This window comes from Sturnus vulgaris, chromosome 1 (assembly GCF_052056855.1).
Source record: "Sturnus vulgaris isolate bStuVul1 chromosome 1, bStuVul1.hap1, whole genome shotgun sequence".
Taxonomy (NCBI): domain Eukaryota; kingdom Metazoa; phylum Chordata; class Aves; order Passeriformes; family Sturnidae; genus Sturnus; species Sturnus vulgaris.
In genome coordinates this window covers 14821499-14843509 of record NC_142243.1, presented here as the reverse complement: position 1 = coordinate 14843509, position 22011 = coordinate 14821499, and the positions used below count along the sequence as shown (strand labels likewise).

Genomic DNA, 22011 nt, shown 5'->3' with positions numbered 1-22011 from the left:
TTCAGCATAAAAACTCCCAATATATTAAAGAAAAAAACAGCCACAAATCTGAATTTACAGCAACAGATAGCAGGAATGAAGTTTTGAAAATCCCTGAGAATTCTTCTACCTTTCTAGGCACCTGTACAGTTCTGTGGGCATTTTCCTCTTGTCTTTTGTTCTCCTTGATTCCTACCTTACAGTTCAACTTCAGGGCAAAGCACTATACAACAAGAAATCACATTCAAAACTATTAGGTCATCAAAATTGCCTTTACTGTTTAAAAACAAAACATGTACACAAAATATTGCAACAGCTTGTGGTATCCCACACAGAAAGCTCAACATTTTTAGACCTCTTCTCATGTTTTCATCACCATAATTTTTGCAGAACAGTGAGAGGCAATCCAGGCTATTTTAGGAAAGACTTTTATCATTGCAATCCCTCAGTTACAGCTGACCACAAGAAGGAATGAATAGAGTAGTACTGTAGGGACAGTACTGGTATATTTTTCAGCTTGCCCTCTGATATGCACTGACTTCTGTTGGAGAGTGATGTGGTGATTTCTTAGACTTGCCTTCATTATTGCTCCCCAAATAAATCAGAGGAACATAAGGTTTTAAGGGTTTAAACACCAATTTTAAATTGGATTCAATGGTTTCAATGACCTTTTCATCAAATCCAAGCTCCAGAACTCCTCCCCCTTACAGCCTGACAGGACCTGCCCCCTTGCAGATGTGCTGGGCTCCATCTTAACGGGTGGCAACTCATCTTCAACCCAAACAGCTACAGGCAAATAAATATATGTAGAGTTTTTACTTCTAAAATACAAAGATCTTTGCTTTCAAGACTTACAAGTTCTTGAATTATAGACTATAAAGCTCCTGAGTGCCAGCTGCATGTATCCACATTTAAATGAACAAGACAACTGTATGGAAATATGCATTTACCACAAAATCTGGAAGCATAGTTGGGACCTGACTTCCAGTCAAGTTTGTAATTTCACTTAAGACTGAGATTACTTCATGTAAATTGATTTCTGTGTGTACAGTATAATTTAACTCACAAATACATTTCCTTGAGGTTAACCATCAGTGTTGAGTATTTGCTGTTATATAGTTCCTTAAGCATGTATTTTAAGTATAAGGATTCATAATCAGCTTCCATGTACCCATCTGGAATTATATGGAATAAACACCTTTTCTAGTGACCAAAATAAAGGTTAGCATGACTTTAAAACACATCCCTAACAAACCTTTGAAATGATACATCCATTGAGTTAGTTTAGCAAGACAGTGAAAAAACTATTTGGTAAGGTAGTTAATGTTTTTCATAGCATTGTAAAGTTGAACTTCAATATTCACCACTATCAGGAAGTTCAATAATTCCTGGTTTTGATACCAGAGTAAAAATTGTCCATAAAGTGGAAGGGTCTTCACAATTATGATGACTCTGCCAGTGATTACAAAGATCCTCTTTTCTTCCAAATAACTGTTTGCATAAAATGCAGTTATAGCCTGCTTTTGACCAAAATTCTATTTTTTTCTTTGGTGTACCAAACCCCACATTTTGCATCTCCTTGGAGGCCTCTGTACCTTCTGACTGAACGGGTGCACTTTTAGGTAAAATACTGACATTATTTTGATGGTGGAAGTTTATCTGTCTCTTCGGTTTTGGAACAGTACACAGCTCCTCCTGACGGGCACTGCACTTTGCTAAACGTCTTCTCTCATGGTGCTGTTTCCACACGTGGGTTGTATGCATGACCAGTTCCCCCTTTGCTCCTCTGCTTCCTGGCAAATCCCCTTCCTTCACTCTTCCCTGAATCTCTTCTCCATGACAACACAATAAGTGAAACTTAATTTCACCAAAAGACTCTGCAATAAACTGGCATCGACCACATTTGACCTGTAATTTCACTCCTCCCGGGTTATGGAATAGGTCCTCAAAATTGCACTTACTTCCCCTGTTAAAAAAAAGGAAATACAAACTATTTAAGTATTAGCCAGGCAGAGAAGAAGGATAACAATTTCTGTCCTTACAAGTTCCAAGAAGAGATGACAGTCATGAAACACTTCAATTAAAAACGGGCATTCTTTCTACAGGATCTAATTTGTTTGGAAGAGGAAAAAAAAAAAAGAAACTAAATAAATAATAGTATAATTAGGAAAAAACTGAAACCAAATGACACTTTTGAGTTTAAGAATTGCCTCCAAAATTAGTTTTGGTAGAAATAACTTTTCACAACACCAGCCTTGAATAAAAGGCTGATAACTTTTGTTTAAGTTCCTGATTCAACAAGGTCAATCCAAATACTTCTACTGCTGTGCTAGAAAAGTGAAAATTACTATTATTGATAATGTACAAGTAAGAGAAACCTACTTGTTTACAGTAAGTGATCTAGGTCAATTTGAGGCAAAACCACCTCCCCTTCCAAGATATAAACTATGAAATTTCAAAGTTTCTTGCTTTTTAATTTTTCTACAAGTCAGTAACATGGCTTAGAAAAGTTTAAATACCTAATTGGCAATCAGCCTTTCTCCCTTATTTAGGACAGCCCTGCAGTATAAAGGATACACAGGCAGTCCCTGGTTTAGACAATCAAAACAAGATCTCCTCAGACATCTTCTCATAACATCTACACGAAGGACCTCATAACACTGCGTATTTATACATATCAGACAGATTTCCCAACAAAACAGATAAACTGAATGATTTACTGTATGACAGCTACTAAGACCGACAGAAAAGTACAGGTGTTTCTTAGTCTCAAGACTGTAAAAGTTTCTGACTGATGCTCCAGAGAGTGGAGCTATGAAAATAAAACTAGTAAAATGGAACTGCAGTGCTGCAGTGAGGAGTTACACTGAAGCCCCAAGTGTTCTTCAGTGAAAATAAATGCACAGTGCAACAAACAAAAAAGGCAAAATGTATACTCTATCAAGAGATTTCACCTCAAAATCATAATACAGAGGTAAAAGTATGTCCTATCCATCTTAATATAGTGCATGTTAACTTCTTTACTTGGCTGAGTGATCACAAAAGTAGCAGTAAACTTAGGATGGATTAGCTCACAGCACTCCCTAAAAGGAAGTGGGATAATATTTAACAGCAAGCTAATACTGAAATATGAATTGTTTTTTGCCTTACTGTAGTTAGTTCCCTTATCTTCTAGGGAAATCCTCAAAGTGGGTAGGACAGAAGACAGAGCATTAACCATGAGAAACCAACTAACCCAAATATGGCAGTATATCAGGTGTAACTAGAATATATGCAAAATTATTTTGGACATCCAAGTGTCAATAATGATTTATAGTCAATAAATCAGCTGAAATATACTGGTTGGTCTAATGGATTGACTAGATTCAAATAGAATATTTAAACCATTAAAATTCTCACTTGGGGAAAAAAAGCAACAATTTTCATAATGGTAAGGTTTATTAATTTCCACTGACAACTTGAAATCCAGTTTTCATTAGCACTTAATTAGTGAAAATTCTCACCTCTCTGTATCTTCTTCTGCCTCTTTTATATTCCTGTCTCTCTTCTTTAAAGTATCTTGCATCTGTTGCTCGCTAGCAGAGGGCTCTGTGCTGATAACAACCCTGTGGACTTCTCTGAGGTGGCCAAAGTACACTTTTGCATGGCCAAAAACCTTAGCACAGAATTCACAGCACACCAGCTTTTTGGATTTGCCTTCGTTGTGATGAAGCTTCATATGGGTGCTGAGGCTCCCAGAGTGGATATATGCCTTCCTGCAGATCCTGCAGCTGTAGGGCCGCCTGCTTGTGTGCGTGTTCATGTGGTCCTGGAGATGGTGCTTGAACTGGAACGTGTGGTTACAAACATGGCATCTGTGCAGAGGCTTGGAGACGGCTGAGCATGGATTTCTACTCAGAACGCTTGGTTTAGCTGATGTAACATCATTGTGCTTGGAACTTAAACATTTATTGGTGAGTGAACCGTTTAAAAATAAGTCTTGCTCATGAGACGGCGTCTCTACGACGGCTGCAGGAGTCAGTGGTGCGAACGCCTGCACAACTACCACTGGCTTAGGTCTGATACTGCGGTATTTTTTCACTGCTTCTGCTTTATTGTCTTCAGGTGTCTGAATATCAACCTTTGCCCTCTCTCTTCCTTCTCTAAACTTACTAATGATGCATTTCCTTCGCTTGGTCTGAAAAGCCAATAAATCTTCCGGAGCTCTTTTTCTCCTGCCTCTTCTTTTAGAGGTTGCACTGTTCAATTTTTTAAGACTGTCAACATCATCTTCTTTGCTGGATGGAGAGAAGGTACTTTCTCGGATGGTTTGTTTGGGGACTTGTGTAAATGATACACCTAATTGCTTATCAAAGGCTTTGGTTTTCATCAAAGATGGTATCTCTTCACATTCAGATTTTAGTGAATGATCAGGTATGTCCATAGCACTAGCATTCTGCTTAGATTCAAAGAACATTGAATTTTTCATTCTTGAGTAAGGAAAAATAGGAAGTTTTCCTTTTGGTGTTGATGGAGTCGTCTGAATGGTACTGCCAAAAACTGCTGGAGAGAAGACAGCAACAGGATTTGCAGAATTAGTGGGTTTTTCCTTTAGTTTCTCAGATGTCAGGAGTGACTCTCTTGTGGTTTCTGTCTTCACAGAGCGTAGACTTAGTTTCATAGGATTAGTTGTACTTGCTGGTTTGGATAGAGAGTCTTTACCTACAGATGGTCCAGAAATATTATTGCTAGCAATTTCAGTTTTGTTCACTAAAAGAGATCTAGATTTCACACAATTGCTTTTCTTTACTAATGTGGCAACTTCAACTTCAGCTGACTCACAGTCTGTTGTCATCCCTTGCTCAGTTGAATCTGAACTAGAATGAGCTTCAGGAGAGTCTTCAGGTAGAGCAGTCATGGGGGAAGTCTGTGATGAGATCAGTGCTTTGGTAGGGATCTTGTTATGTGCACTCAAACCAGAGATTCGTGCTGGTTTTTTGTCATTCAGCAATTTATTTCTTACAGATTGGTACCTGGGGATGGGCAGCTTTAGGTTTTCAGAGGGGGCCACAGTCGACTGCTGAACTTGCTGTGTTAGGGCAGGAGCAACACACGGCACAGCCAGCAGGGAAAACATGCCCCTGTGAGCAGCCACCTGCATGACAGCATAGTTCTGAGCTGGCACCACCAGGGGCTTAGAACCTGAAACTGGTGTCACTGGCTCAGGCAAAGATGACTGAAGGCAAGAAACCACTCCAGAGGTTAAAATTTTTGGTACCATTTTTGGAGCAATGGTCCTAAACTGACTTTTCTTCTGAAAACTTTGTATTACATCCGAAGGAGATTTCTGTTTATCTGTAAGAATAACATAGCAAAAAATGTAATATGATACATAGAATTTTAAAAATATTACTCTCTCAAAAATAAAACTGCTTGCAAAGGATACTATTACACGCAAGCATATTAAAAATATTTTGGCATTTAAATGACCACCAAATTAAATCTAGAGTTGCAAAAATTTAATAGACAAAAGCACTGTCTGAAACAACATGCTTGAGCACAGATTTGCAAAAAAAATCTCTGAATCACATATTAATTGGATGTTTCATTTTAGGTTAGAAACTACATATCATTTCAGAACAAATACACCCATAAGCCTCTTCAGCCCTGGAAAATCTACAAGAGCATGCTGGCAATATTCTTCTGGAAAAAACAGGGACAGGATTTAAGTTCCATGACACAGAACTTCTCTGAGCACCAGCTCTGACCATGGATCTCAAACAGAATCATGTCATCTTTCAGACATTCTCTATTCACTATTTAAAATTTGTGGGTTTTATCAGATACATACCAAAGTTTGCCTGATGAAGTCTTAGAAAAATTACTGCTACAAAACATGCAAGTAACATATAATAAAGAGGACTTGAAAAAATATGTGAATATGAAGTGCTGTTAAATACCCAATCACAAAAATTACTCATGTGCCACTAACGCACAACAGAACTACAGTAGTAAGTTATTTAAACATTTTCTTGAAAGAAGCTATTTATCAAGTTATATAACAATTTCTTCCTGTTTCTATTTGTGTTCACAAAAGTCAAAAATGTTTTTAGTAAAGAAGAATGTGAGGATAATCAAAACAAACAAAAGGAAAACGATAAAATTCATACAATACAATATGCATTAGGCAGCAAAGACACCTGCTGACCTTTCAGACTCCACAGAAAAGGAGTTGCTACATAGTTAATTTTAACATTACCATTCCATCTATTAGTCTCATTACCCACTCCCAAATTCAATTATTGATGCTTCCAGTTCTCAAAACCTGGAATAGGATTCCTGGAAAAATGGAAATTGCTATCACTGAAAATTCAGGTAAAAAGATTCCAGGCAGAAAGGCATTTTGAACATAAGCAAAAATCATCTGAGAGAGGAATCACATTTGAACAGAGCATGTGAAATTAAATGCTGCAAACTTGAAATGTTGTAGTCAGATAATTCCATAGGAAAGTTTCCATTCCTTGCCATTTTAAAGACTTGTATTACAAATGCATTTATAGGTGATTCTGGACTTTAAAAGGTAACTGTGAATTAGTACCAACACTGGAAACTCCATTGAATTCATCTTAATCCTGGATGTTCTTCTCAGACACAACACACTTTGCAACAAGCACTGCAAGCTACAGACCTCTCATGTTTCATGACCAGAACTCCTGGACAGATACATATGCATATACATGGTATGCACACGTGCAGTAAAGCACAGCCTTCAGGACATGCTGGATTCACTGAGCAATCACATATAAACTGTACAGTTCATATTTAGTAGATCTGATGCTTTTCAAAACTCTTTGATCAGCAGATTCATAGAGCAGTAACTATGCAGGGCATAAGCCTTTGATCCTTTTATTGCCATCCACTGCATCAAATCCCAAGTCCATTATACTATTTCTTTATACTCCAGTTAAGTGAAACTACTGGGCACCACCATAACTTTCTTTCTGCTCAGTGTCTGTAGAGATATTCTGAATTTCCAGACATTCTGTGCAGACTGGATTACTGTACACCTGGAAGTCCTACACAAATACTGAGATCTCTGCACACAGGGGTAAGTCCAGGTTTGTGTAACCTGGAAAAAGCAAAAACATGATATGCTTAAAATTGCTTCCCTACAGCACTTTTTAGTCTAAATTTTTTTTTTTAATCTAGTCACTAAATATATAGAAATCTTTACATTTGCAGCTGCTAAGATTACTTTTAGTCAGATGATGATTTGTTTCCTAAAAGGTATCTTCCTGTTGTTCTTGAGCAAACAGTTTAAGTACTTCTGAGAAGAACAATAAAATTATGTAAAGTACGGTAATCACTAACCAAACTAGCCCTGGACTTCAGTGATAGTTACAGAAACCCTACAGCTTAAATACAGCAGATAACCGAATAAGGGTTCTTTCCTTTTAGGGGTCAGAATCAGTTCTTATTTCTCCAATTATGCTTGTCATACACTGACAATAAAGACTTTTTCCAAATCAGCAGCTATTCAGCTTGTCACAACATCAAAGCTGTTTCCATCCTCTCTCATTTTTCTTGTTCCTCTCCCTTTTTATTTCAAAATCTCTTTCATTGATTTGCATAAAACTTTTAGGAAAGCCAGTATTTCAGGAGACTACTACCTGTGCTACTCCAAGTTACAAGGCACCCATTCTTCAACCAGTGGTAACAGGAAAAGGTTGAAGTTTTGCTCTGGACATTCCAACTCTACAAATGGCAGCCATAAAAACAAGGCTAACTTGAAGTTAGGAAGAAATATTTGCAGAAATAATGTATGGCATTAGCTTTAAAAAGAACCATATATTTCTCAAATGCATTGACTTGCCTAATGCAAAATTAAGCACTAAAATCACTTTTCTATAAAGAAAGTATCTCCACATATTTTCTCAGCATTCCACAGGAGACTTTCTCTAAAAGCCAAGACCTTCATCAATATCAAACACAAGATGCTCTTTGAAACAAGGTCTGTTTAAATCAATACCCTTCTTACACAGGTAACACAATACTAAGAATTGATATAACTGTTTGAGAAGGGATTTTTATACAAACACTTTTTCCAACTAGTGTAATTTTATCGTAAGTTTTCCAGGCAAGCTATGTTTGATACCAACCTTCAGTGCAACTGTTTGGTTTTTTTTAACCTTTCTTTGCAAGTTTACATTAGACATTTTAGTGCACAAATATTAATTGCAGTGCTTCTGGTAAGCAAAGGAATACTCGACTCTACATTTCCCTCCCCTCCAACACTATAATTAAGCTGCTTAGCCAGTGCCTAAATACAGAGAAGGGCTAGATGCAGACTGGTTCCATGATGATGCTTCAGGCTCTGTTCACATTTTGCCTGCAGACTGGGAAAGCTAATTGGAAGAGCTGGTGGAAGACTACTTAGCATCTTGGATCAGGAGAAAGTCAATTCACAGACTGGAGGTTCTACTGACCCCACCCAGAGCATGCAAGTATCATCAGTGATCAAAATTCTGCTTCCCATTTATAGTTGGTGAAAAGTTTCAACAACTTCCTTTGAACACAGACAGAGCTACAGTAATTCACGTCCTTTCACCACACTGAAGGACTTGGATATGCCCTGGCTGTCTAGCTTGTGCAAAGGCAGTCTGGAAACCTCATATGCATCTCTCAGGGGGCACTCCATTTCTTCCAAATGATTTCTGCCTCTGATTCAAAGGACTCATTTTGACTTGTCATCTGTGACCTGAGGAAAAGCCTTCGTGCCTATGCAATCCCATGAAGTCTTCCACCTAACAAAGGGAAGTTTCAGTTAAGGGAGGCTCTGCAATGGCATTTTTGAGGATGGCCCTTCATTTTAGACAACAGTCTTTCTACAAGTAAGTCTGCAGATCCTTCACTGGAAGGAAGGATCCTTTCTTTAAAATTTTCTTTAAAATTTTCATTAATAACGAAGGAAATATATTAAAACATTAGATTTCATATTGGAAGGATGTGAAGCTCATTTTTAACTGCCATGTCCTCAGTCTTTCAGATGTGTGTAGAGTTGGGGCAACAGATAGACACTTTTAAATAATTACACACAAGGCTAAACCATATGCAGTTCCTATTTACTTTAAAAGTCTCAAAAGATTAATGGTTACCATGCTAGGACCTGCAAGCATCAAATCCCTCAGATACTTGCAGAATGTCATAAGCTTTCATCCCTTCCAAATAACCTTAAAATTGTATAGAAGTGGTCAGTGATACACCAACACAAAAATCAATGATGCATTAAATTCTCTGATAGAGCCATGCTGGGAAGAGTCTTCTGGAGGAAATGGAGTTTCTATGGGTTGCTGCTTCTTCATGGTTCCTCTGCCTACCCGAATCATCCAAGTCTGGTCTACTCCAGCCTAATCTGCCTTATTTTTATACTTCCTTTAGTTTGTTCCCTATGTAAAGCACACAACATTGCTGAAGTCAGATGCCATACAAAGAATCAGGAGAAATTTAATTTTCAGTAGTATCTGGTCTATTTTGAAAATAAACACCAAATAGCCACCATAGAAACCACTGAGTAACAGTGCTAATTTTTAAAATAATCCTTGTGGGTCCACCTCAGTTATGCACATATGTATTTCATTTGGGTATGAATTGACATATGAGAGAAAATAACACACAAAAAAAGAATCATCTTGTTTTGAAGGAAAAGATGAAGATTGATGAATATGCAATGGATATTAATGCTGTCGAGTCTTTTGCTGACTTTGAAAGGAAGAGTATCTTTTCTGTGGGAAAGAAAAAAAATGCACAACTGTCTAATACACAACATTAGATCTTTTTCTGCCAATGACAGTTAATCATTAATTTTGCCAAATCTTCATACACACTAAATACCTGTGGATACTGTCTTTCCAGCACAAGTTTCTTGCTTTTGCTGACCCAGCATACTTTGTTGGACACAATGTTTCTCTGCAGGATTAGCATGCAAAAAAACACCACCTGCAAAAGTGCTTCAGTTATAAATAGATCCCAGGACAAAAAAACCCCAAAACAACCAAACCCCCAAAACCAACAAAACCCAGAAAAACACAATATAAAACGTCAATATAAAAACATTAACTTCCATTAACTCTCAGTTAATGCCTTAAGAAAACTACTGCTTTTTTCTCTTTGCCATTCTTCTCTCCTCAAAACACACTTTAAGATTCAATATACTACATGTCAAATGCAAGGTGATAGCTTAATAATTGAGTAAAGCTGGTTAATGTGGCAAACAGATGGGATGGTTTAGCTTCAGTGTCATGGCAGACAGTCAAAAGCAGCAAAACAAAATGCTTCAAACAATGAAGATTCAGTAGCCTTATTGAGTAGTTTAAATACAGGGGCTAAATTCTATGCTCACACTTTGCATAATTCCTTTTAAATAAACTGCAGATAGTATAGAAAACAGAATTTGGACTTCTTTATTCAAAATCAGTTTTGCCACACACTTATACAAAGTAAGATTAATAATGAAGCCTACAAACCATGAGTGTCCAGGTCTATACATTACAACAATTAATTTGTAGTTGTTTCTACCTTTGCTAATAGTAAATATCTGGGTGGAATGTTCTGTTCTGGGTATTTGCATCAGATAATTTTCTAAAATTAATTTCAACTGAAAATATCAGCCATTCTCGGTATGTCTTAAAAAAAATGGAAATCTAGTGACATCTGTGCATCAGGTGATGACCTTCATATGTGACACAGCAATGTCTCTTTGATCTGTGAAAGGCTGCCCAAATTAGGCAAAGCTGTAGACTCTGGGCATGTGTTCAGTAGATACTTCAAGCTAACTTTTCCCATTATTACACTCTATTGAATGTGCTCCTGCTTCAGGCTGGGCTGGATTTTCCCTGAACTATGTCTTTAGGTGCAAGCACCCAAGTTGGAACAAGAAAATGACCTCTCCTTATCTCTGAACTGCAGAGCTGACAGTGTGGAAGAGAAACAGGAGAATATACAGGGCAAGCAGAAAAAGGACAGGACTAGAAACGAGACTTGAAAAGTGTCCAGGCCAAAGAGTCAGGGTGAGATATGGGAATTAAATGCAGACTTAAGACAGGTAACCAACATTACACATGATGTGGAAAGGAAAAAAGAGGAAATCTCACACTTCTTACCTCTTTACTACTTGATTTTTTTAAAAGTATTATAACTATGTTTACATAAGAGTGCTTTTGTGCAATTTAAACTAGCTTAGAAAAATAAACAATGTAACAAAGTATTTTAATGTAAGATTGGAAAATCTCTGTAGATCATTCACACAAACACTAAAATACAGAATGTGCAAATACACTTAGAAAATTTATTCTGGTATTCCACAGGAGGAACAAGACCACAATAACTTGTTAAAATTCTAGAAGCTTTAAACTGTATCTTTAAAGCTATATATAATTAAATATGATTTACTAGTTGTGCAATAAGCATTTTATAATTTAGAAAGGTCTTCTTTACAGCCTGTGCAAGTTTATTATTATAAGGGATTAGGATTATAGGGCATTTCAAGAAATTCTGTGAGCAGTAGGATGCTTTCTGGATTTCTTAAATGGTCTACAAAAGACTTCTTAACAGAACAGCACATTGAAATAACAAAGGTACACATCTTTTTTTACATTAATTGGACTCCATTAAAGAGGATGTTCAACACTGAAATTTTTAATGGCATTTTTCGATGTGGGAATAAGCTAAAACTATTTTTAGCATAAACTGTCACCTTGCAGAGGTAAGTCATCCAAGCAATCCAAGATCATGGGCATATAGTTTGCATTTAAGAAGTTCTCCAGTTTCCTCTCTAATTCAGGCTTTTGTTTTTGCCTGAAACATCCTTTTTGTACTATTAACCATAAACGGATATATGCTAAAGTTTATACAGATCTAACATAACTTAAGAAAAAAAATTTGATTATGCCACTTTCTCAACTTCCAGAATTGCTTTCCTCTGTTTTTTGAAAGTGCACATAGGAGAGGCCTTTCACACAGTCCTCATCAACACCCTTTTCCCTAAATTGAAGAGGTATAGACTGTATTGACAGAGAGACTAGTGGATGGATAAGGAATTGGCTGGATGGTAATGGTGAACAGCTCCATGCCCATATGGAGATGGGTGACAAGTGGTGTCCCTTGGGTCCATACTGGGACCAGTGCTGTTTCATATCTCCATCAGCAACACAGACAATGGCATTGAGTGCATCCTCAGCAAGTCTGCAGACAAAACCAAGATGAGAGGTGCAGCTAACACCTGGAGGATGGGATGCCTGAGGCATGAGGCGCCTGAACAAGATCAAGAAGTCCCCATGGGAACCTCATGAGTTCCTGCACATGGGGTCAGGACAGTCCCTGGTATCAATACAGGCAGGGCTAAAGTGATTCAGAGCAGCTCTGCCAAGAAAAACTTGGGGGTACTGGTGGATGAAAAACTGACTGTGAGCTGCAAATGTGAACTCACAGCCCAGAAACCCAACAGTGTCCCAGGCTGCATCCAAAGCATCGTGAGCAGCAGGGAGGGAGGGGATTCTGCCCCTCTGCTCTGCTGAGACCCACCTGCAGCACTGCATCAGCTCTGCAGCCCTCGGCACAGGAAAGACACAGACCTGGTGGAACAAGTCCAGAGTAGGGCCAAAAATGATGAGAAGGATAGAACACCTCTTGTATGAGGAAGGCTGAGAGAGAGATGGGGTTATTTAATCTGGGAAAGGCTCCAAGAAGACCTAATTGGGGCCTTACAATACCTGAAGGGGTCTGAAAAGAAAGATGGCAACACTTTTTTACAGTGCTTGCAGAAACAGGACAAAGCATAATGGTTTTAAACTAAAAGAAAGTAGATTCAGACTAGATACAAGGAAGAAATTTTTTACCTGCACACCACTCTCACCAGCATCTTGACTTCAGTATTTCTCACCCCAGAAAGAAGTACAGCATAAAAAATACCCATACTAAAGCAGACTTGCTAAACACAAGTTAATACACTGAGAAATGGAATCACTCTATTAGCAGCATTAGCAACAGTAGTAATTAAGACACAACCTTTGATTTCTCAGATTTAGATTTCATAGATCTCTGTATTGTCCCACCACAAATAACTTTTAAAATATGTATGAAATAGTATTCCTGCAGGGAATAACAAGTGGCCAACAGCTTTGAGGCAAACTTTTTGAGTTGTGACCTGAAATGTTTTAGTCACACATAGGTACATCACTACTCAAAAGCAGCTTCCTATACATAATCTGGGCAGTGCATGGCTTAACACAACCTCCTATTATAAAAAGCCTTTTTTGTGCCACTGTATAAAAGAAGAAAGTCTTCAAAGTCCGTCCTAAGAATCAGAATACATATACATAAGAGATTTTTAGACACCTTTGAATTTAAAATAAATTTAAAACAAATTTATTAGCAGATCTACATGCTTTTTTAGCACCTCTCATGCAGTGTTTGTGAACTTTAAAAGCTTTCAATTTTTTTGAAAGCACAGTCTTTCAAGTCATTAGCTATTCATTTCATATTAAGGTCAACAAAATTATTAGGTCTTAAGCAGATCAAAATATTTTCATATCAAGAAATGAAAACTGGCATAAAGAATGCTAGACATAAAGCATCTGTAATTACTAATAACCTTTTCCACCTTTACAGCTGAAGAAATTACACACAGACTTTTCTCACTATGGCAATATAAGAACTAAGGGCTCAAAATGGTGTCTGGCCTCTGGCCACCACACAAATAGTGATTGAGTTTAATTTCTATTTAAGCACAGAACTTATTTTTGAGAGACACTGTTAGACACATCATCAAACACTGTATTTCAGTTTCTTTATGCCTGTGCTAGTTTCAGCAACCAACCAAGTCAGCCTGAAAATGTGCATTATCTAGAAACCTTGGTGCTCTGACAGGATGCAATTGAGTAGAATGGAAATTATTTTGCTATCACTGCAAGTCCAGTGGTTATCTTTGCTGGTTTCGCCCACTCATTCTGTTCCACAGAGCACACACCATCCCTGAAGATTTGCAAAGCAAGGCTGCAGTAATGCAGCCACTTGGGGGAACTAATTGTTCAGAAAATAGTTGAAGGAGGTGATCGAAGCATTGATCATAAACTAGTAATTCATAACCCAACAACAGCACTGCAAATATAAATTAGGTACTTTAGAAAGTGGGGATAAATACCTGTAATTGGATTTTTAAAAATTCCTGGGAGAATTGCCAGGGGAAATTTCTTTTAGTGAGCTTCAAGAAAGATATGGACCTAAACAGTAATTCACCCATTGTAAAGTTAATGTAAAGTTATTTTTAAAAGGTCTATCACGATCAAATCAACATGGACAAAATTTCAATATACTTAATGGAAGTAGTAATTAATGGACTTATTTTCTTTGAGTACAGGAAACAGTAACTACCAAGACTGCTATAAAAATGAAGGCAAAATTCTTCAAAAACTATGTAGCACGAAAAGGTCAAGTAGAACCATTTAATGAATACAATCATAAAATAGTTTGTGATCAGATTTTTGCTCTTCTTTCAAAAAAGAGAACATACCTACATCTTGCTGAGAGTTCAACCTTCTTTGGGATAGAAAACATGTATGTCTCACTTCAGTAAGGGAATTCGGCATCTTACTCTCAAAATTTGATTTTTTTGCAAATACTGATTGTGCAAATAGAGAACACAACAAAAATAAAAATTTTTATTCCTGCTAAAGAGTACTTTGTTTGTGAGAATCAGTGCATATTTATCTAAAGAAAGACAAAAGAAAACAATTAATTTGCCACTTTGGCTCAACACAGCAATCATATTTTACCTGAGGCATTAAAAACATTTGCATGGTGACTTCTGTAGTACAAACCTCAAAAATGCTCCCTCATGAACAGAGGATCAAAAAACTGTCAGTCTTGGCTTGGCCTATTTTGAGTCTTTGGTTATAAACTATACTCAGATTTATCACTCTCCAAAGAAAGGGCAAGAACAACTGTTAAACTTCAAGGATAGCTGGAGAGTATCTTCTGGAGAATTTTTTTAATAGGTAATTTCACCGAAAATTACCTAAGTGGTCTAAGTTTTGAATGGGGAATCTCTATCTAAGGTTTTTGTTTGCTCTAGTTGTGGCCCCTTTTCTTCTTTCATGAGCCAGATTTCTTCAGAAAAACTCTCCAGCTCTAACTGAGATATGCAAAACATTGCTACCTGTACTTAATTCTACTAAAGATTAGAACACAAAGATTAAAGGATCGCCACAGCGCTTCAAAAATAGGTATGTACGTTTTTTTCAAAGACAGACCTAGATCTGTATAGCACAGAAAAACTAAAATATCTTCTGAAATACTATGGTCCTGCTAGGCAAACATTAGTTTTCACAGCAGATAAAATTACCACTTGCTGCCGAACTTGAACACAGCTAGACCTTACTGGCAGAAGGATGCAGTAGAAAACAATTTGAATTACAGTATCTGACTGGTTTGCCTCCCCTAGTGCATAATTACAATTATTTGCAATGCTTATTGGCATTGCTAACTTGTCCGCGCTAGTCCCCGCGCTGTTTAAAGGCAGCGCTGGTTCTCAAGAGAAGGCAGTGGATATGCTGCAAAGGAACGGTGGAACAGTGGAATACATTGCTGCGAGGTGATCATGGATCAGCAAAGCGTGGCAGCGGTGCCAGCAAACGAGGGGATGGGAACAGGAGGCAGCCGCCAGGAATGCAGGCGGAGATGACGCCCGTAGCCCGAGCCCGGTGCCGATGAGCGGCCGTGCCGGTGCCGGTGTCGGTGTCGGTACCGGCGGACAGAGCCCGGAGCGGGGCCAGCAGAGGGAGTCGCTGCCCGTCCCGCCGCCCCCGCCCCGCAGGGGCCAGCCCGGCTCCGAGCCCGGCTCACGGCCCCTGCCCCGCCGGCAGCTTCAAACAACGCACCGGCGAGTCTGTTTGCCCAGTAACTTGGTAATGCTAAATACGGCTGGTCCTGGAAAATCGCCCAAGTCGCGGAATCAGGTACAGCACCGCACCCAACCTCAAAGCAACTTCGTGACGCGTTAGCTTAGTATTTCAAAACATTCTAGCTCTGCAAACTTTCAGTCCATTCAATGTTTTGTATAACTTGAGAGCATCTTAAAGCAAAGCAGTTGAGCCTTCCGGTTTGAAAGTAATTCCTTCTATTAAACTATTTAGCATATTCTATAACTGCAGTACGATTACTGTGCCTGAGATTTAAAAAAAAAAGAAAATCCTTTACTGATTTTGTCACTGCCCAGAATGGCACGTCCATGTTACTAAAACCACCAGTATTTACACTAGATGTTCTTCTTTCAGTAGATACATGAAAACAAAGCACTGTTAACAACGTATTTTCCCATCCCAAGGAATACTCTGAAATCTTTGTGAAACTTTCTTGCTTTCATCATTGCTCAGCTCATCACACAAACCATCTGCCTAAATAAAGATGTAAGCATCTGCTGTATGGCAAATGGTCTCAGGGGCAGATGTTTTTATCCTTGCATTCATGTCACTGGCTTGGATACATTATTTGAACAGATGTACACAATCTGAAAGTGTTGTGTCCCACAGTGAAACGTCTCCAACTGCTTTCTATCAAAGTACATAAATGCTATTTGCACCTGCATTTATGTTAATGATATAAAGGCAGCAGGGGTTCCAGCAAAGTGAGAGCTGATGCTAAGGAACACATTTACAAGGCTAATGGAAGTTTGAGATCGACCACCACCAAACAGACATACTAACATGGATACAAAATGTACAGAATCACTTGGTCTATAAGTCTAAAAAAAATAAAATAAGCATACTCAAAGAACAAAACTACTTCAGCATGTAATACCCTTTTCCAATGTATATTTAAAAAAGATAAAACCTATTAGATAAAGAAACCAGGGCAGCCTTATATTCTACAAAATATTTGTCTAAGATACACAATTCTTTAATGTTAGAGTAATTTAACAAAAACATATTATAAATCTGATAATGCCAATGGTATTTCAGCTCACTGAGGCACAGTGGTATTGTATGCATTATGGAACATTATGAAAAATACCTATACTTGCTCAACAGTAAATATTTAACATGAGTGTGAATAGTCAAATATAAGCTTCAGTGATTGTTGTCATGTCATATGTTGTCATATGAATGAAATGATAATTTCATAATCCTGAGGAAAAAATAAAATTTGACAAGTTAGATATTGTTCAGAAAAGTGCATCTAGTTGAACATGGTGTTAAACTGCTTGCTACGTAAAAGATAGATACCCTTCATATAAAATATTTTGAAACTGAGAAGAATACAGATGTCGTGAAGGAAAACAGATCAAATTACAGAACACCTGCTATTACACGACAAATGGCAGCAATGAAGAGTTTAGCTGTCACTCAAAGAACTTGCACTAATCATTACTTCCATACTTAACTGAAAAATAACAAGCACACTCCAAGAAACACTGACAAACATGCCACACTGAATGTAACTGATGGATAGGTTCCATTTCCAATACTTTCCAATCTTTTTTTAAAAGTTTTATATGTAAGAAACGTACCAACAGAGTTGTGCATAAATTGTACTAAATTACTAATACTCTCCATATATTCAAAATGCTACATTTAAGAAACAAGTGGTACTTGATATAAAGACAAGTATCATAGTGAAAAAATATACAAAGACTAGTTTATTTGTAGAATGTCATCATTTCACACTGACATAGCTCCTGGTCATGATCTAGGGAGGCCCTGCAGGGAGATCTTAACAAATCAGAGGTCTGATGACCACATGAAGTTTAACAAGGCAAAGTGCTGGATTCATCCCCTGGGAGGGAGCAACCCTGGATGGAGAGTCTGGGCAATGAGAGGCTGGAGAGCAGTGCCACAGAAAGGGACCTGGGGGTGCTGGTCCATGGCAAGTTGAACATGAGCCAGCAGTGCCCTGGAAGCCAGGAGGACCAGCCCTGTCCTGGGGGGGCATCAGGCACAGCTGGGCAAGGGAGGGGATTGTCCTGCTCTGCCCTGGGGCAGCCTCACCTCCAGTGCTGGGGGCAGCTTTGGGTGCCATAATACAAGAAAGAAACAGAAGTGTTAATAAGCATAAAAAGGAGAGCCACAAAAAGATGGTGAAGAGGCTTGAGGGGAAGCTGTGTGAGGAGCAGCTGAGATCACTTGGTCTGCTCAGCCTGCAGAGGAGGAGACTGAGGACAGACCTCATTGCAGTCTTGCAATGAGGAGGGGAAGAGGAGGGACAGGCACTGATCTCTTCTCTGTGGTGACAGTGACAGGACATGAGGGAATGGCCTGAAGTTGTGTCAGGAGAGGTTTAGGTTGGGTATCAGGAAAAGCTTTTTCACCCAGAGGGTGGCTGGGCACTGGGACAGGCTCCCCAGGGCAGTGGTCACGATACCAAGCCCAATGGAATTCAAGAAGCATTTGACCAATGCTGTCGTGCACATGGTGTGACTCTTGGGAGTGGGGCTGTGCAGGGCCTGGAGCTGGACTCTATGATCCTTGTGGGTCCCTTCCAATTAATGCCTTTAAGTTTTCTGTTCTGTTCTCCTTGGATGTGCTTTTCCATTGTGCTTGGGTGATGAAGACAAAACAGTCTGATTCCACCTAGGGACTCAAGGACAGTATTTTTAAACTTCAAGCCCTAAGCATAAACAGCGTGAAAAGAGGAGGGTGGACACGCAAGCAAGCAAGGAGGATGAAACTTCCCTATTTGAGATTATTAATTGGACAGTTGACTCCTGCATGAAAATGGATTAAAACCTATAAAGGTGTGAGAACTCGTGACCAACTCCTTCTTCACTTCCATCTTGGAGCCATCCAGGCAGGGGCCACGACTGTGGCACTGATACTGCTGGTGTGGCCTTTTGTAGGCCTCTCAATAAATACCCATTTTATTCTGTGTGTATAGCCTCTGTTCCAGCTCCTCTAGGCATTAACAGCTTATTCTGTTATTTCAGTGCTTCTAACATGGAAGCTCACTTCCAAGTTTACCATTTCTTCCGGGTACAAGCTAGTAACAGGATACTGACTGGAATGGATTTTGATTTAGGGGGAAAAAAAGAAAAAGCTTTTTAAAAAAATCTCAAAGCAAATGCTTAATCAATTTGAAATTTGCAAACAGCTTCACAGTCTATATTCTCCTACTATTCAGAAATGGCTTTAATATAAAACTATAACCAAGGCGAAATTCCTGTTACTTAAAGGACAAATTAAATTAATGCTTTTAAGTAGTAGAATTGAGTGCTTCAGTCACAAGCACAGGAATGTAGAGCACACTCTGGGGTGGACAGCTTTACCCAACAGTAAGTACTGTCTTTCTTGAAAGAATAGTCTCAAGAGACACAGAACTCATCAACTAAGATCAAACAGAATGACATACTTCTGGAACTGAGCTTCCTCATTATTATTAAAGCATCATAAAAATACTCAGTCTTCACAAAACAGGTAAAGTATAAACTTACATGACAGTAAAAGCTCAAGGCTTCAAATTAAGTAATAGATAGTGTTCTCCTTAATTAACATAAGTACTAACAATGGAAACTTAACTGACAACCAGCAATGGTTCTGAAAGGTCCATTAGAGCTGATGTCAGAGCCATCCAGCGTTTACTCACATTTAAGTATCATTAAAAATGACAATGTTAAAAATCTTGTTTAAACATTACCATTGAGACAGATCAAAAGGGAAAGGAAACTGAAGTTACAGCTACACATTTAGAGGCTTGAGAACACACAAATACCCTTACTAATAACAGAGGGGGAAAAAGAATAATCAAGACATCAACCCTTGTGAAAACAAAATCAAATGAAAGATAACTTTTGAAGAGACTACATAGAAGAAATAATTAAACACAAAAAAAATTAGTAAGGATGGGAATGCTGAAGAAAAGGTATTAAAAAAAAATCTAAGTTAATGTTTATTCCTGTTTCTGCTAACTGTGGAGCATAATTTGCAGTGAGATTTGACCCCATTTAGTACAGGGATCAAATATGGCAGGGATTTTCAAATATATGAGGATTTTAAAAGAATTTAATAAAACCTGAATACTTAATCCTGCTAAATCAAAGAAGAAGCAGATTTATGCACTTCAAGTCTCAACTACAGGTGTTAACAGTAATTAGTAATGCCCTAAAGAGGAAAACAATTTTAGCTATTGTAATTGTTTAAAGTGATAAATGCTGCAGTAATGGCTTTTTTTCCCCAAATCATACCACAGCAGAATACTAGACACAAGTAATACAGTGATTAATAATGTTGAGATTTCTTCCACATTTTGAATCACAAGCATCTAATTTCTAAATAAAGTATAGAAAGCATACTATACCTGCAGAAACTGTTAACGGATTCTGCATTATGCCCTTTAACAGTTACGACAATGTTCCTAGAAAGAAATACAGATACTTAGAAGCTCTGATAATTTCTTAGAAACTAGCAAAACATGAACAGGACAATGGCAATAGTTTCCAGACTTGTATTTCAGAATAGATCCCAATGTGTCCATAACTCTCAAGAAAACACCACCAGACATTTAAACCAAGCGTTTCTTTGGAGCCCTATATGTGCTCTCCACATTTCAACACTGTGTACTACTAACTTAGGCATCTTGTAATTAAACAACCCTCTTAAAGCCAGGAAATAGGACAGTTATGAATCCCAACGTGACAATGCATTCTGAACAATCACAGACAATATAGGTTTAAGCAATCATTTCCCTTCAAACATGTGGACCTTCGGGGAGGATCCAGAGGAGAGTCCCTGCGTTGATCACAGGACTAAAGCACCTCTTCATGAAGACAGAGGTGGGGCTGATCAGCCTGAAGAATAGAAGGCTCCAAGGAGACCTTATAACCCTCTGGTACCTAAAGGCAGCCAACAGGAAAGCTGGAGTGGATTTTTTACAAGTGCATCTACAGACAGGACAAGGGGTATTGGCATTAAACTGAAAGAGGACAGGTTTAGATTAGATACTAGGAAGAAATTCCTTACTGTAAGGATGGTGAGGCACTGGAACAGTGTTCCTAGAGAAGCTGTGAATGCCTCATCAAGGCCAAGCTGGATGCAGCTTTCAGCAACCTGATCTAGTGGAAGGTTCCCTGTCCAGGCAGGGCTGTTGGAACTAGGTGGCCTTTAAGGTCCCTTCCAACCCAAACCACTGTGATTCTATGTGACTGCATGGATCCCACAAAACTGATCAGCAGAATCTTCCATGGATGCTACAATGAAGATATTGCCTTGCTCTTGTGAACCCAGCACTACACTGACATCTGTTCTGAAAGTGCTGTTGGTATTTACAGCAAGACATGACACACTAGATTTGACAAAACAGCTCTGCATTAAATGGCCACCCAGTCAATTAAGAGTTGGCCACTTCTTTCCAATGCAGTTGAGTGTGCTCTTCAAGCTGATTCAACAGTCAAGTAAGAGAGACATAGGATAATACAAAGACAATATAAAACTGTTGTTATCCACTTCGATTTATTTTTCATAAAATGGCTTAGCTTTTGGAATGGCTGCATAATAGTTTGGCTTAACTGACCACTAACATGTTAGACATCACAAAGAATATAAAGTTCCTGTTCTCCTGATGCAGCTGGAGGCTTTGGGAAGGTAACAGGTAAGTCCATTGACTGGCACAGATGGAACTACAAATTCTTGGGGATTTACTCAGATCTAGGCTTTTGTACCAGTGCACATCTATAACATTCCCACAAACAAAGCCAGCTGCACAGATGTGGAGATTGCTGACTTTCCTGACCAATTAAACAGCCAGGAGAATCTTACATAAAGAACATGCCAGACATGCACTCAAGACCCATCTTCTGAGCACATGAAGTACCAAATATGAGTTTTGGTTAAATACAGAAATACATTGGACAAATACTGATGCAAATACCAAACAAAATAAGCCTTGAATATTTTTCTTTGCTATCAGCAATCAACTCTCAAAAAACAATGGTGAGGTTCTGGGAAGAAGAGTGTTCTGTAGGCAGCAGTAAATTAAAAAAGAGAACACCAAAAAGATATTTCCATTTTCAGG

At 38.4% G+C, this 22011-nt stretch overlaps 1 protein-coding gene across 5 annotated transcripts in view; it reads right to left on the bottom strand.

The window, feature by feature from the left end:
* Nucleotides 1-22011, bottom strand: part of ZNF438 (zinc finger protein 438) — a 51844-nt gene continuing 29833 nt past the window's right edge. For 2 of the 5 annotated variants that reach the window (XM_088159938.1, XM_014880392.2), the window contains exons 4-7: nucleotides 20299-20355; nucleotides 9850-9954; nucleotides 3483-5313; nucleotides 1-1945 (exon numbers count right to left, since the gene is read on the bottom strand). In XM_088159938.1, coding sequence (XP_088016064.1) covers nucleotides 1333-1945; nucleotides 3483-5313; nucleotides 9850-9954; nucleotides 20299-20326 — 2577 coding nt within the window. In that variant the 5' untranslated portion in view covers nucleotides 20327-20355 and the 3' untranslated portion in view covers nucleotides 1-1332. The remainder of the gene's footprint in view (nucleotides 1946-3482; nucleotides 5314-9849; nucleotides 9955-20298; nucleotides 20356-22011) is intronic. The other 3 variants (XM_088159952.1, XM_088159946.1, XM_088159957.1) reach the window with 3 other exon arrangements.